We start from the raw sequence: 16549 nt of genomic DNA, 5'->3' as shown, positions 1-16549 counted from the left end.
TTGTGCTGCGGAGGAGGCGATGAGTAAGAACCAAGTATTTTGAAATTGCCCTCACGGGAGCGGGGGGCTTGGCTCAGTAGTAGAGAGCTTGCATAGCAAGGGAAAGACCCTGAGTGTTCAGGTCACCACCAGAGAGGGAGAACGTTTGGTTTTTAAAGGCGGGGGAGAGAGGCCAGGGTGTGGGGTGGGGAGTGGAGAGGAAGGGAGAAGCATTGTGCTCCTGGGGGGCAGAAGAGCAAGAGGAACCGTTAAGAAGTGAAGCGTTGAAGCTAATGCTGACACCGGCCGAGGCTTTCCTAGTCAGGTAAAAGAAACAGGTTGAACAAGCTGGGGGTCTGAGTACAGAGACCGAGGAAGAAGCAGGCACGCCAAACAGGCTCAGAGACAGTGAGAAAACCCAACAGGAGACAGGAGGGGCAAGTGAGAGATCTCCTGGGGAGGGGGCAGGGCGGGGCGGGGGCGGGGCGGGATGGGGTGGGGGTGGAGCCGGGGTTAGCACACCTTCCTGGAGCAGCCCCACTCCCTGCCTGCAGCTGAGTGGACTTTGACACTTGGTTCTTCTGTTCTCAATCAACTGCTTTGGAAAGATATGCTTAATTGGTTCAAGGTCCAGGAACCTTGGTCCACTTTATAGGAAGTGTGAGCTCACAGCATCTGTTTGCTTTTGGGAGACAGTGAGGTAGGACCATCTGTCTTTTCTCTTTACAATATTCCCCATTTAAGTTTTTTCGGTTGTTCATTTACTTTACCCCACTCTTCATTTTGTTCTTCCTTGGTCTTCCAATCGAGAGAGTCTTTAACCTCTGCTTCCTGTTTCATTTTCTCTTCCCAGCACCAGTGCCTGCCTTAGACTTCTGGGCTTTCACATGCCAAATTAGCCCTGATGCTCCATCATGGCGAGCAAACTACAGGAGGAGGTGACCTGCCCCATCTGCCTGGAGATTCTACAGGAACCTGTCACCATTGACTGTGGGCACAACTTCTGTCAGGAATGTATCAGCCAGGTTGGGAAAACCACAGAAAACCTCCAGTGTCCCCTCTGCAAGGTCACCGTGAGTAAGAATACTTTCAGGCCCAACAAGCAGTTGGCTAGTCTTGCAGAGACAATCCGGTCTATGGATCCTGCTGAGTTCCAACCAGAAAAGGAAGAGACAAGATGTCTGAAACACAAGGAAAAGCTCCATTACTTCTGTGAGCGGGACGGGGAGTTCCTCTGTGTGGTGTGCCGTGACTCCAGGAGCCACAAGTCCCACAATGTCACCTTGATAGATGAGGCTGCCCAGAACTACAAGGTAGGCACCTGGCTCCTTCTCTATCCCCAGCCCAAGACAAGAAGAAGAATCAGAATAGTGCTTTGGAAGCAGGGGGAGATAACACAGTACAAGGCAAAAATTTGCTTGATCCCTGGGAAAGAAAGAGGTGACTGATAATAATGACATCAGTACCCTGGGCCATCTTCCCTGCCTCACTGAAATATCCTCTCCCCGCAGGTGCTGATCGAGACACAGATCCAGGATTTGGGCCAAAGGGACAAAGAAATAGTTGAAGAGAAAAAGCGGGGTGAAGGGGCAATCCAGGTGTTCAGGGTAAGAAACGTTCACCCCAAACACTTCTGAGGAAGTTGAGGCAGCTCTGTTGACACCCCTATCGTTCCTTATACACCAAGCCGGAACAAAGACCCACTGACACGGCGAGGGCCAGGGGGTGTGGTGCCTGATCTGTACTGACCTACCTGCCTGGGTGCTGCGCCTGTGAACCAGGAGGCCTCCTGCTCCCCCACCCACAGCAGGTGCCTGCATACGGGGTCACACAGCCCCCCTTTTCCCTAAAGCCTGATTGCACACTAAGAAAAGAGAGACTGTGAACGCCACCAAATGTCTCCGCCTGGTTTTGATGGCCTTTTTTTTTTTTAAGGTCGCTTTTATTATTTTTATTTTATTTTATTTACATGAGTAAAAGCCATGCGTGTGCAAGTACTGGCAGAAACCAGAGGAACTGGAATTACAGGCATTTGTGACCTGCTCTTCTTAGGTGCTGGGGACTGAATTCAGGTCCTCTGGAAGCATTCTTTAACCCCTGAGCCGTCTCTTCTGGTCCTGGTGGTTTGATTGGTTGGTTTTTTTGTACATTCATGGAAAATTTAGTATGAAGGTAGTTAAGCCTCTCTCTCTCTCTCTCCCTCCCTTCCCCTCCCTCCCCTCCCTCCCCTCCCTCCCTCCTCCCCCTCCATCTATCCCTCCCTCCCTCCTCCCCCTTCCTCCCTCTCCTCCTCTCCCCTCCCTCCCTCCCCACCTCCCTCCTTCCTTCCCTCCCTCTCCCTCCCCTCTTCCCCTCCCCTTCCTTCCTTCCTTCCCCTCTCTTTTTCTTTCCTTCTCTCTCTTTCTTTTGTCTGTTTGAGTTCTTCCTCCATTGACTTTTTTGGTTTTTTGTTTGTTTGTTTTTCAAGACAGGGTTTCTCTGTGGCTTTATTTTTAGATTTAATTTTATGTGAGCGAATGCTTTGCCTGCATGTATGTATGTATACCAATACCAAGCATGGAGATCAGAAGAGGGCATTGGATCCCTGGAATTGGAGTTAGGATGGTTGGGAGCTTCCATGTATGTTCTGGGAATTGACTCTTGAGTCCTTTGCAAGAACAATAAAGTCATTCACTGAGCCATATCTCCAGCTCCTACAAACAGTATCCTATGCAGCAGGAGCTAGAGGCTGTTGTATAGAAAAGGAGAGCCTTGACCTTCTGATCCTTTTGTCCTTCCCCCAGTACTCCAACTGCAGGGCTGTATCGCCATGTCCAGATCAGGCAGGGCTGAGGATGCATGCTAAAGCGCTCTATCAACTGTGTTTTCAATGGTGATGTAGTTTGTTTGTTGAGAGAGTGTCTCAAGTAGTCCAGGCTGGCTTCGGCTTCCTGAATCCCCTGTCAATACTTCCCCGAGTGCTAAGATTACATAGTTATTCATTCGGCTGATGTCCTTGACGGTAAAATGGGGGGGAAAATGTCACTGAGCCTAAATCTGTGAACACAGGAAGTGCTTTGATCTCCTTACCCCCTACCCCCCTTTCCTACAGGTATGCCCCAGCAAGCTGTTCTAAACTGTTCTCAGTATAATCTTAAAATATCCCCAAAGAGTGAACGGTGCCAGGTGGTGAATGCTTTTGATTCGCAGCAATTAGGGGGCAGAGGCAGGGGGATCTCTATGAATCTGAGGCCAAACTGTTGCACTTACTGAGTTCCAGGCTAGCCAGGGTTATATAGTGAGACTTTGCTTGTGATTGATTGATTGATTCATTCGTTGATTCATTGGTGGTTGATTTAAAAAGTGAATGATGGGCTTAAAGGAAGCTTGGCAGACCCTCTCTCATGCCCACCCCACCCCCCATCTCTGCATCCCTTCCCTTGTCTCCAGGCCCAGGTACATCTAGAGAAACTAAAGATCACTGAGGAATTCAAGCACCTGCACCAGATACTGGAAGAGGAAAAGAGATTCCTCCTGTCCAGGTTGGGCTGGCTGGAGTATGAGGGAGCCCAGCAGATAGAACAGTACACCACTACGACTAATGAGCAGTTGACTTCCCTCAGGAAGCTCACACAGTCCCTGAAAAACAGGCTAAAAATGTCACCCATGGAGCTAATGGAGGTGAGTACTTTGGGAAAAGACTCTCTCTCTCTGAAAGAGACTTGAGAACCTGTATTATACTGTGGCCTAACAGTTCCTAGTATCTGGTTCCTCCGTGACCCTTGTCCCCTCCACTCCCTGAAAGGGCATAAAAGTCCTTTCCTTGGGGATTTATTTCCCTGACGCTCCCACTGACCCCACGGTGGAATCCATGACCCTTATCTTCCCGACTTTAAGCGAGCACTTTTGATAGAGCTCCCCTCCAGGTTTTAAAGGGAAGCCTGTGGTTCCCCACAAGGCTCCATTCATATTGTCTCTGACATAATGTTCTGCTCCTCTCTAATGCCCTCCCCCCCCAAGGCCCAGTGTTTATTTACCACACCCATATCTGAAGTGTGGTTTCTTTAGTACTTTTTTATTGCCTTCCTGAACTAATCCACCAACTGCTACTCTTCTTCGCCTAACCCACAAATTCTCAATCTGTGGGTCTCGATCCCTCTGGGGGTGGGTGGGGGATCTACCGACCCTTTCACAGGGGCCACCTAAGACCATGGAAAACATCAGATATTTACATTCTAAGTCATAAGAGTATCAGATTTTCAGTTATGATGTAGCAATGAAAATAATTTTATGGTGGGATGGGGGTGGGGTTGGGGTGGGGTGGGGGAGGGGTGAGGGTGGAGGGCATGCATCACCGCAACATGAGGAACTGTATTAAAGGCTAGCAGCATCAGGAAGGTTGAGAACCAAAGCCCCTCCTGTAACTCAGGATGCTGAGGCAAGAGGATTGCTGCTAGTCCAAAGCTGACATGAGCAAAGATGAAGACACTGTCTCAAACAGCTGGGCACAGTGTCTCACACCTGTAATTCTAGCACTGCAGACATAGGAGGGTTCCCTGGATCACTGGAGTTCAAGGTCAGCCTGGACACACGGACACACACACACACACACAGAGGCACACACACAGAGATACACACACAGAGGCACACACATGTACACACACAAAAATGCATACACACACAGAGGCACACACACACATACACACACAAAAGAGCATACACACACACACACAGAGGCACACACACAGATACACACACAAAAGTGCATACACACACAGGCACACACACACATACATACACAAAAGTGCATACAAACAGGGGCACACACACATACACACACAAATGTGCATATACACACAGAGGCACACACATGTACACACACAAAAGTGCATACACACAGGGGCACACACACACAAAAGTGCATACACATAGGGGCACACACACATACACACACAAATGTGCATATACACACAGAGGCACACACATGTACACACACAAAAGTGCATACACACACAGAGGCACACACACATACACACACAAAAGTGTATACACACACACACACACACAGAGGCATGCATGAAAAAATGAAAAGAAAGAGAGTGCGTCGTTCTTTGAGACAGGATCTCATGCAGCCCAGGCAGCCTCGAGTGTGTTGTGTAGCCAAAGGTAACATTGAATTTCTGATCTTCCCCACCTCTGCCTTTCATATGCTGAGATTTAGACATGTGCGACTACACCCAGCTACAGTTTAGAACTGTGATGTAGGACACATGTGTTACTTAAAAGTGTATCTCAGACTCATTGTGCAAAGGCACTTGCCACCAACCCCCCAAGACCCACATGGTGGAAAAACAGGACCAATTCCCACAAGTTTTCCTCTGGCCTCCTCCTTTAACTCCAGCTCCAGCAAATCTGATGACTCTGGCCTTGTAGGGTACCAGCACTCACATTTACACACACAGACACACATATATACACAAATTAAAAAATAATAAAAATAGGGCTGGAGAGATGGCCCAGAGGTTAGGAGCACTGTCTGCTCTTCCAGAGGTCCTGAGTTCAATTCCCAGCACCCACACAGCGTCTCACAACCATCTGTAATGGAATCTGATGCCCTCCTCTGGTCTGCAGGCATACATGCAGGCAGAGCACTCATACATGAAAAAATATAGACAAATAAATAAAAATTAAAAATAATAAAATATTTTTCAACTTATTCTTAAAATTGATAAACCTTAAAAAAAGAAACACAGTAAAAAGAAGCATATTGCAAGCTACATTTCTAGTAGCTACATTTAAAAGGAAAAAAAGGATATAGAGGCACACCTTTAATCCCAGCACTTGGGTGGTAGAGGCAGGCAGTTATCTGTGAATTCAAGGTCAGGCTGGTCTACATACGGAATTCCAGGCCAAGCCAAAAAAAAAATCAAATAAAAGTAATTTTAATAAAAACACTCTAACAATTTATTTTAATTTGCTATTCTATATATAATCATTTCGGCCTCTTTAAATGCATTTATGAGCTATTCCATATTCTTTTATTTATTTATTTTGGTTTTTTGAGACAGGGTTTCTCTGTGGCTTTGGAGGCTGTCCTGGAACTCGCTCTGTAGACCAGGCTGGTCTCGAACTCATAGAGATCCACCTGCCTCTGCCTCCTGAGTGCTGGGATTAAAGGCGTGCCGTGCACCGCCACCTCCCGGCGTATTCCACATTCTTAAGTGGTTGTTTTTTAGTTCTGAGTCTTTGAACTCTAGCTATTTTGCGAATCTCAATTTAGTTGCTATATCATTTATTGCTGAGGTAAAATGTACTTAGTTGTACTAAACCAATAAAGTTGTATTTAACTGAAAGAGTATTTGCAATGCCTCAGTTTCTAAATTTAGATTTAAAATAGTAAAAATTAATTTGGGGGGGAGTAATGTGAGAGTGCACTCCCATCATCTCAGCTCTCAGAAGAATTGGTAGTTCAAGACTGTTCTTGGCTACACAGAGAATTCAAGCCAGCCTGAGATACGAGAAACTGACTCAGAAAAAACTGGCGGCGGCAGGGGGTGGGGTTGGGGGGGGAGAGCATAACAGGACGCCCAGGTACCAGGACCAACACATTGTTTTTTTTTTTTTTTCTTTGAAGAATCACCGTGGACAGCCACTCCATCTTAGTCCTGACACTGCCAAGTTGAGCTCCCTGGTTCCATATTAGAGGCAACATCCATCTCCCAAATGTCACTCTCTTCTCTCCTCACTCTGTTCCTCCTGAGGTTTAAACACTGTCCCAACTCTATCAGGAGCTTTGGGGAAAGCAGTTCAGAAAGGAATAGAGGAGAAAGAGAGAGAGAGAGAGAGAGAGAGAGAGAGAGAGAGAGAGAGAGAGAGAGAGAGACAGAGACAGAGACAGAGACAGAGACAGAGACAGAGACAGAGACAGAGACAGACAGACAGACAGAGACAGAGAAGAAAGAAAGGACAGAAAACTGGGGAGTCCTCACTCTGCCTCCAGCTGAGTCTGAGCCCCTTCTTGGTGCCCGTGACTCCGCGTAAGCTCTGATACTGTCCTCTCTTTCTCTTCCAGGGCATCAAAGACACCTTGAGCAGGTATGATGGGCATCCCAAGTTCACCGCGCTTTCTGGTTCACTTACACGAACAGCGTTCAACCTATATCCAAATGTGTCCACATCCCCCAGTAGCTCCGCTATTGAACTGTTTAGGCTGCGGATGGGCAAGACCCAGGTGGCCGCGGTAGCACAGTAGCTTTTTTGTTTAGTTTTCCACCAGATGCCCAGCTTTACAGCAGCCGCCCTTTTCTTTCCCAGCTTCCCCTGCACATTCCTCTTGATCAAGCGGGTAAATCCTGGGCGTCTGCCCCGCTACCCCTTTCCCTTCTCTCCTCTCTGCACCCCCCCCATCTTCATTTGCATATCTCTTCAGCTCTGTTCTCACTCAGCCCCGTGTTCCCATCCTGGCCTCCTGGCAGTCAGCTTCCCGGCTCCCTGGCTCCTCCCACTCTGCCTCCACCCCCTGCCCACCCTGTATCCCCTGAACTCGCCACTCAGATCAACATATCTTCGCAGGAGCGAGGAATTTAAGTTTCTCAACCCAACCCCAGTTCCCGCGAACCTAGAGAGAAAAACCAGAGAAGCAAAAGCAAGACATGTGGTCACCATAACAGGCCTGGAGGAATTCAAAGGTGAGGTGCAGCTGCTACTGCCTGTTCTTTCCATCACCCCAGACGCTGCCTGAACTCTCTGGTGCCAGCTCCCTGAGCCTGTCAGAAGCCAGGCTGAATGCTGGGTAATGTCAAGGCATCACTATCCAGAAATTTCTCCTGCTACAGTCCCAGAGCCAAAGCACCTCTGATCTCAGAATTTTTCCCTGTTTACTGGGTGGGAATCGGACTGGGTCCACTGGTGCTTTTTTTTTTTTTAGCTACTGAGGCCTCTCTCCAGCCCCCTTTTTCTTTCCTTTTGAGATACTGTGTAAATATCTTAGACTCTGGAACTCACGATGTACTGTGGACTAGCCCAAAAGTTGTCATCCTCTGTGTCAGCATCTTCCTGAGTGTCAGCACGGCCTGGTCTCTTATGTTTGCAAGGTGGCATCTAGAAAATTCGAAGTTTGGTGCCTTATGCTCGTGGCTCTTAATACCTTTGTTCCGGACTGTGCCGTACTGGACAACCACCTCAGGGAGACCCCAGGGCAGCTCTCCCTGTTTGCTGCCCTCTTGGTCCACTGAGACTATGAGGGAGACCCCAGTACCCCCCTCTCCCCGCATCAGCAAGCAGTGCCTCACTGTGTGTTCCTGGTTGCCTCCATCTCCTTCACTCTCTCCTCGTAGACAACCTGAAGAATGAGGGGAAGAAAGATAAAAGCATGTTCCTGGACAGCCTGAATAAGAAGGAAATAGAGAGATGTAAGTGTGTGCTTGACCCTGCTGTTTGGGGAAAGTGAAGAATACAAAATGGGAGGGATCTCTATTTGACGGGAGACGGAGGGAGGAGGGTCCAGTGTTCGTGAGCATCAACGAAGAGCAAACCTACAGAATGGTTTTAGATTACACGTGTAGTTAAATCAGAGTGACACCAGACTGAAGGTCAGGAAGGCAAAACACGCTAGAGAGTCCTTACTTCAACCAAGGCTTGGGGCCCAAAAGGGGGTGATCACGTCCTCAGCCTGACTGCAGACTGAATACGCTACACTCCTGTCTCCTCCTGCCTTATATCCCTCCCTAGTACTGGGATTAAAGGCATGGGATCACAAGTGCTGAGATCACCTCTGTGTGAGCTCTGTTTCTCTTTTAGACTGGTTCACTCTCTTGGTAGCCCAGGGTGGCCTTGAACTGACAGAGAGCCCTCTGCCTCCGCCTGCCGAGTGCTGGGATTAAAGGTGTGGCCACCCTGCCTGTCCTCTATGGCTAACTAGTGGCTTATCTTTGCACTCTGATCTTCAGGCAAGCATTATATGTTAGATTGCGAGCAATGTATCACCGCACAGCAATTGAGGAGTGGAGGAGACCCACTGAGACAGTATCCTCTAATGATGTTATCTGAGGTGACTCAGCTGTGAGGATAGCTAGGATAAGAGTCAGGTTCAGCCGCCCATCTCCGATGTGCCTTTTAGTTTGTAACCTCTTGTTATCAACCTAAAATTTGTTTTCTCTCTCCAATTCCTAGGGAAACTGTTACAGAGGAATAATTCAAGCTTGCACACCTCAGGTAGGATTCCTGCATGGCACACTGGTGTTTTGTTTTGTTTTTTGGTTTTTACGAGACAGGGTTTCTCTGTATTGTTTTGGAGGCTATCGGTCCAGCCCGGCCTCGAACTCACAGAGATCCGCCTGCCTCTGCCTCCTGAGGGCTGAGATTAAAGGCGTGCGCTACCACCGCCCGGCGGCACACTGGTCTTCCACGGGAAAGTCCTAGCCCCAAACAGGGGGTCCCTATTGTGCAGGTGTACCCTGCTGATTGGCCTATGTCCCTCCTACTGTCTCTGAAGCTCAACAGTACCTATTGCCCTACTGACCTCTCTTTTCTCCTTTCCTGTCCCTCAAATGGCAATGGATCAATAAAACTGGGGTCACCTAACGCCCAGTCCTATTCCATCACATTCTACTTTGAGGCCTCCTTTGTGGGGAAACAACCCCTTCAGCATTGCTCTGGAGCAAAGCTTGGCCCCTTACCCTATGCTCCCGGAGGAGGAGCGGGCTGTGAGCCCGGGGCTCTGTGCTCACTGACGACCTCTGGGTGACACGGAGTCAGCAGATTCCTTACTGAAGAGAGTTGGGGTCTGCTCTTCCCTGGCTGCTGGCCTTTCCTTTAGCTCCCCCTACCCTTAAAATTTGTTTCCCCTTCAAATTTTTCTTTTCTTGTTATTATTGTGTGCACACGCTTACACACAATGGAGGTGAGAGCCACGGAGTGGGGGTCAGAGGACTGATTAGTGACGATTGGTCTCTCCTTAACATGAGTTTTTTGTTTTGTTTTTGTTTTTACTGTGAGTTCTGGGTTTGGGCAGCAAGTATCTATATCTGAACCTGTCAAACTATCTCACCAAATCTTTTATTAGTTCTTTTTTCTTTCCCACTGGCTGGTGTGTGTGTGTGTGTGTGTGTGTGTGTGTGTGTGTGTGTGTGTGTGTGTGTACACATGACTATGTGTGGAAGTCAAAGGACAACTTGGGGAGTCAATCTCCTACCATGTGTGTTTCTGGATTGAAATCAGGTGTTGGGCTTAGGAGTCCAAGCCTCATCAGTTCAGTGACCACCTGGCCCCAGTTTTAGAAAGCCAGGCTGAACTTTGACCTCTCATAGTAGCTTCAATTGTTTGCCATATGAGAACCAGGAAATGGGGAAGTGAAGAAGACATGGCTTCATTGTTATAAGATCTAAGTTGTCCAGGGTGCTATGACCTTGGGCCGAGACCTCTTTCTGAAATGATTCCACCAACACAAGGACTAGGGGAGCTTCCCTCTGCACTCAGAGAATAGCAACTCATAAAACCAGGGGTTGAGTTTGAGGCCTGGAGAGTGGGGAGAGGTATTGGAGAGAGGGGTGTAGGGAGCATGGCCATGGTGGCCAACATCTATAATTCCAGCACTAGGGAGGTAAAGCCTGAAGGATGAGAAGTTGGAGGTCATCCTTAGCTACACAGTGAGTTTCAGCTCTGTGTGGGTTATACCAGACCTCTTCCCAGAAAACCAAAACAAACAGGCAGGAGTCTGAGGATATGGACTGGGATTTGAAAGAGAAATTCTCCTTCTGGCTGCAACACAAGAAGCTCAAAAGCAGGGTGCTGGAGGACTTGACCTGAAGCTTCTTTCTCTCTCCACAGTCCCTATGACCCTGGACACGGCCTCAGCTGATCAAAACCTCACCTTTTCTCAAGATCTGAAGAAAGCGACTTTGTACATGGTCCAAGACAGTTTGAATAAGCAGGGAAAACCTCCACCATTCTACCCTTTCTACTGTGTGCGGGGTTCCCCAAGGCTTTCCTCAGGCTGCGGGGTGTGGGAGGTAGAAATCCAGGGGCCCTCAAATAGGGTTGGCATGGTGGGCGTGGCCACAGAGTTGGCTCTGAGTGCCCAGAGTCAGAACTCTGGAGGGATCTGCTTGTGGGCACTTCGGATCTCGTCTTCTGGATGTCAGCCGTACACCAACTGCAAGATGGGGGAGACTATTCTCATCAGTCTTATGAAAGTGGGGGTCTACGTGGATTATAACCGTGGAGACATCGTCTTCTATGATGCCATCACTAACAAACACATCTACAGCTTCCAAACTACCTTTGACAGACAGGTCTTCCCCCTTTTTGGGCTCCAAGTTTCCTGTGCCAGTATCACCCTGAGCCCCTAGGGCTGCTCCCCTGTGGATCCCTCAGTCTCTTCCCCACCCATCTCTGGTGACTGAATGAGATGCAAGTGTCAGGAATGAAGTTTGGCCCTACTTGGACACCCCACATACCCTAAACATATCTCTTTCCCTGAGTAGAAAAGACGGGTGGAATACCCCAAATAACAAACACAAGGCTTTGTGCCTCTGCACTTTGTAAAAGGGCAGATTGGAAATAGTCAAATTTCAACAGGCCACTGGACAGCGTCTGGCCACACCCTGCTTGAGAGGCAGGTCCAAGGCGATGCCCAGCTCCCTAGCTGCCCCTTTCTCCACTTCACTACCTATAGCTCCTAACTCTGAGTTTGAGCACCTGACTGTCGTTCCTTTCTGGGTTCTGAGAACCAGAGGCTACGTGAAAAGTTAGACAGGCCTATGCCAATGCCAGTCTGTAGATGAGGACAATCTCCGATCAGGGCTGTAACCTTTTGACATTTCAAAGCAATGTTGTCACCCTCAATAACTCTGCATTCAAATTAAAAACAAAATTGTAAACCCCCGCCACCCGTGTTGATTTAAATTTCTAATTTTGTGTTAGTCCACTCCATAGCTATACTTGGCCTCTGTTGTCCCTCCAGCCTCAGACTGCTTACCACTGGAATAGATTAAGTGATAGGGGGAACTAAACATAGAGCACACTATATTCACGATTAGAATTTTAATTTTATATTTCCGTAGTGTGTGTGTGTGTATGTGTGTGTGTGTGTGTGTGCCCACATGCCATGGTCTCCCCAGAAGGGTAAGAGATGACTCTGGAGATAGAACTCAGCTCATAAGACTGGTGCAAGTGTCTTATGGATTGTGTGTGTGTGTGTGTGTGTGTGTGTGTGTGTGTGTGTGTACGCCCACATGTCATAGTCTCCCCAGAAGGGCAAGAGATGACTCTGGAGATAGAACTCAGCTCATTAGACTGGTGCAAGCGTCTTACGGATGAGTCATCTGGCTGGCTCCATTTTCCATCCTAAAAAGAAGAATATGCACAGACATGTTTGTTTGCTTGTTTTCCCGCAGAATTCACGTAGCCCACCCTGGCCTTGAACCATGTATGTAGCAGAGGTTGACCCTGAACTTCTGAACTTTCTTCTACCCACTAGGTGTCTAGGTAACAGGCCTGAGCACCCAAGGCTTCGGGATGCTAGACAAGAACTCTACCACCTTGAACTGCATTCAGTCCCATCTTTCTGAGTTTTCAATTTAAACTGGCAATTCTGAATGAATCCCAGTGATGTTCTCTCAGTCACAGGTAAACTGAGAACTGAGACTTTAGGCCATTAACAGTGTTGAGTTCTCTCTATTGACGGTTTGTTCCTTTCACTCTGACAGGTCTGGAATCATGGCCCTTGAAGGACATGAGAAGCTCTCAAGAGAGACACTCTTCTTCTTCTTCTTCTTCTTCTTCTTCTTCTTCTTCTTCTTCTTCTTCTTCTTCTTCTTCTTCTTCTTCTTCTTCTCTTCTTCCTCTTCTTCTTCTTCCTCCTCCTCCTCTTCCTCCTCCTCCTCTTCCTCCTCCTCCTCCTCTTCCTCCTCCTCTTCCTCCTCCTCTTCCTCTTCCTCTTCCTCTTCCTCTTCTTCTTCTTCTTCTTCTTCTTCTTCTTCTTCTTCTTCTTCTTCTTCTTCTTCTTCTTCTTCTTCTTCTTCTTCTTCTTCTTCTTCTTCTTCTCCTGCCGTTAGACTATTAAACAATGAACATCAATTAATTTGAAATTTTCCCAGGAGCTTCATCCTGTGGGAGGGAAAGGCTGAAGACTGAAGCCAGCCAGAGAAGGAATTTAACTTGCCCAGAGTGACACAGTTCTGAATCCTCCCTCACTGTTAGCATAGACACATCCCTGGCTTTGTTTCACTTGGGCTATGAAACTGTAAGAGTGCTTCACAGAATCTGGGGACTGGGAGTCTTTCCCTCTCTGACTTGGCCAAACTGAACAAAGCTACATTCCTTTGTTTCTTTTTAAGATACAGGGAAACTGGCTGAAGGGTTGGTTGACCTTGATTCCCAGAGTCCTGCTCCCTCTTGGTGTGTCCAAAGACAGCCCCAGGTTCAGAATACTACTCTCCTCCCTGAACTTGACCCCACACAGGGTCTGGTACCTTCTGGGCCCTTATTCCGTTGATGTCATCGTTGCGTGTATGTTCTGTGCATCCTTGGCTGTCACCTTGCTACCTGGGTTGCCCGTCTTTCTGCTCAGAATAGGCAGTATGAGTGAGTCCTCCACTGTGAGTGTTTTGGAAGCTGTCTCTGTGGGGACCATAGGAGGCCTGTCTCACATTGTGGGACTGGGCTTCACTCTTCCCTTTATGGAAGCTGGAAGCATTCCTCCCCCTACCACTATCACATCAGGCCATTTCTTTTCTAAATTACACTGGAAGTGTAATTCCCCAGGCCAAGAAATATCGGTGGGTAGGCAGCCCTGAAATAAGTCATGGGATGGAGAAAAACGAAGAGGCATAAGCTACCAAAGGTTTTGATGGCCGGGCGTTGGTGGAGCACGCCTTTAATCCCAGCACTCAGGAGGCAGAGGCAGGCGGATCTCTGTAAGTTCCAGGACAGCCTCCAAAACAATGCAGAGAATCCCTGTCTTGGAAAAAAACAAAACAAAACAAAACAAAACAAAAAGTTTTGTTTAGGGGAGCCAGCAGAGGCAGCAGGGCCAAAAAAGGAAAACGTATCTGAGAAATGTTAGGGCACAGAAATGGTGAGAAATTGTGGATGGAGACGCCTAGAATGAGTTGTATCTGCTCTGCAGTTACGTCCTTTGACTCCATCTTATAACTAGGCTGACAGACAACACCGGCTCTGGGGACCTGTCAGTCAACATGTAGCATACAATACTTAATCAAGAGGGAACTTAGATATTTTAGGACCAGGTTTCCGGGAAAAAAAAAGTGAGATGGTTCTTGGGACATGAAGAGCTAGCTACTAAGTTACTAAGTATGACGATTTCATTTAGTGAGGGGATGTAAGAAGCTGACCTCAGAAGCATGGTGTCTCAAACTTTTGTTCTCAGCACTTGCCAGGGAATTGGAGAAGGATAATCAGAAGCTCAAGGCCATCTTTGTCTTGTTTTTTTTTTTTTTCACTTTGAGACACGTTCTTGCTACATGGCATGGCTGTTTTGGCACATGCTATGTAGAACAGGTTAGCCTCAAATTCACAGAGATCTGCCTGACTCTGCCTCCTAAATTCTAGAATTAAAGCTATGGGCCACTACCCTGAGTAGACCATCCTTGTGTACATAGTGCACTGAAGAATGTCCTGTGTTTCACAAGACTATCGTGAAACAGCAATAATAAGCAACGAGTGAATGAAAATGGTGCAGAATGTGGTGTTATGTGCCTATAGCCCCAACATTCGGCAGATCAAGACAGGAGGATTTCCAAGAGTTTTAGGCCAGCCTGGGCTACATGAGACTCTGTCTCAAAAAAGAAGGGAAGGAGGAAGAGGAGGAAGAAAAAAGGAGGAAGAAGGAGCTTGGAAACTGAAGGAGAGAATAGAATGGCGATGGACAGGAGCTGGGGGAAAGGTGGGTATGGGAGGCATTAGTCACAGGCTGTAGGGGAGCTTCGTGCATTGCTGTGATCATAGTCTCTTGGGAACATGTGATTTCAAATGTTGTTGCCACAAAACAAAAGCCCAGTTAGTCTGACATGTATTGAGACAATTAGCAATTCACTATACTGATAAACAATCCTAGGAAACTTCTGGGAAGCAAACCTTATGGAACATTGTGTGTACTGTAAAAAAGAGAGGCATCGAGCCAGCCCTGGAGTCCCTGGACAGTGGGGAGCCACAGACACTCCTGAAGCTGAGTCCGCAGGACTGCAAGTTCAAGGTCGTCTGGGACAACTTACTGAATTAAAGTCTCAGCTAAAATTAAGTAGCTAGAACTTGAGCTGGAACTGAGCGGCTCAGCACTTGTCTCCAATGTTTGATTGCACTGGGGAGAGACAGGGAGAGATGAGAGAGAAGCACAGGGGAGGAGAGGAAGACGGGAGAGGAGGAGAGCAGAGTCCTGTCCAAGCCGTGCAACTCTCTGATTTGTGATAAGCACCGCACCGGACACACCTATGCCACAAAAGTATGACACTATGAACTTAAACACATCTTTGCTGCAGAATAACTTAGGAACTTTGGATCTCACCAAGGCCTAGAGAACATTCAAGAGTAATTATTAATTGCTCAGAACGATGTAGGTGAGGTTCAGAGTAGGCTCACTCTAACGTGGAAGCATGCAATAAATCCTGGTGAGGAACACCCACAGTCAAGCTCCTTGCCATGCACTAGAGCGTGTGTACACATGGTCAAACCATTTTATGAACTTTGGAAAATATACTCTGACCACAGCTAGGCTTGCTGGTGCCTTCCATTCTGGCTTTCCTCTGTCATGATTTCCCTAGTAAGGATTGGGGTTTCAGAGTTTAGGTTATGGAGAAATCTAAGAGGGCTTCTGAGGCTTAGGGTATTTTTTTTTTAAAGATACAGACGTCTTTATGGAGAAATGGCTTCCCGGGGACCTCTGCCTGCTGAAAACTCACCTAACACTAGGGATTCAAGTGCAAAGTCAGAGGCCCAGTTAGAATGATTCTGAGAGGAGTGCTAAAACAGAGCTACCCTTTCCACAGCTCCGAGCTTCTCTCGTTCCCTCGTTCCTGTCCCTTTCACCAACACCCCCCAATCTCCTCAGGCTCTGGGTCCTGGGAGGCAGCGCTCCTGGGCCCCTGAGAACTGGTCTCCTGGGTGAGCATGGTCTGCATATTAGGCGAGATCTGCCAGCTCACTCCCAGGCTATGCCATCTGCTGGTGGAGCTGTTATAAAGCTTCTGGGAGCTTGTCATCTCTGGCTCCTGATGCCAGCTGCTCACTGAGACACCCACCCCCAGGAGAACCCGTGGGTCTGTGCAGGGAATGTACGCGTCTATATGAATCATGAACATAGGGAGATAAGCTTCTGTGGTGCTACCTCTTTTACTGAGTAGATCTCCCCATTACTTGGGTTTCTTACCCTGATTCTCAGAACACCTTGAGCCCTTATAACTGTCCCTCTGCAATTACCTCTGTTCTTCTTTTGCCTCTGATCCATAGCACTGGAATGGTGGTAAGGTTAAAGCTTGGCCCGGGTTACACCTGACACAACCCCAAGATTTCTTATCCTCCAATGTCTGACCCTAGAAGGAAGGTTTTATTTCTCCAAAGTCTAAACTCATGCTTA

The 16549-nt window shown here is 47.8% G+C and overlaps 1 protein-coding gene across 1 annotated transcript; it reads left to right on the top strand.

Annotated features, from left to right (window-relative positions):
* The first annotated feature begins 527 nt into the window (after window positions 1-527).
* Window positions 528-11842, top strand: Trim31 (tripartite motif containing 31). The gene is made up of 9 exons (XM_021223682.2): window positions 528-679; window positions 833-1292; window positions 1491-1586; window positions 3409-3639; window positions 7031-7053; window positions 7531-7646; window positions 8295-8369; window positions 9130-9171; window positions 10786-11842. Exons 2-9 carry the CDS (start codon window positions 894-896, stop codon window positions 11304-11306), a joined length of 1503 nt encoding a protein of 500 aa, XP_021079341.1. The 5' UTR covers window positions 528-679; window positions 833-893; the 3' UTR covers window positions 11307-11842.
* Window positions 11843-16549: the final 4707 nt, after the last annotated feature.

This window comes from Mesocricetus auratus, unplaced genomic scaffold (genome assembly GCF_017639785.1).
Source record: "Mesocricetus auratus isolate SY011 unplaced genomic scaffold, BCM_Maur_2.0 Super-Scaffold_100027, whole genome shotgun sequence".
Classification (NCBI taxonomy): domain Eukaryota; kingdom Metazoa; phylum Chordata; class Mammalia; order Rodentia; family Cricetidae; genus Mesocricetus; species Mesocricetus auratus.
The sequence above is the reverse complement of the archived record's forward strand: the minus strand, read 5'-3'. Positions and strand labels throughout refer to the sequence as shown.

What these genes read in the sequence shown, in the direction of transcription:
- Trim31 (XM_021223682.2), top strand. Translation starts at nt 894, where the DNA reads ATGGCGAGCAAACTACAGGAGGAGGTGACCTGCCCCATCTGCCTGGAG. An exon ending in AGGCTGCCCAGAACTACAAG is followed by an intron (nt 1,293 to 1,490) that starts GTAGGCACCTGG and finishes CTCTCCCCGCAG; the next exon opens with GTGCTGATCGAGACACAGAT. An exon ending in ATCAAAGACACCTTGAGCAG is followed by an intron (nt 7,054 to 7,530) that starts GTATGATGGGCA and finishes ATATCTTCGCAG; the next exon opens with GAGCGAGGAATTTAAGTTTC.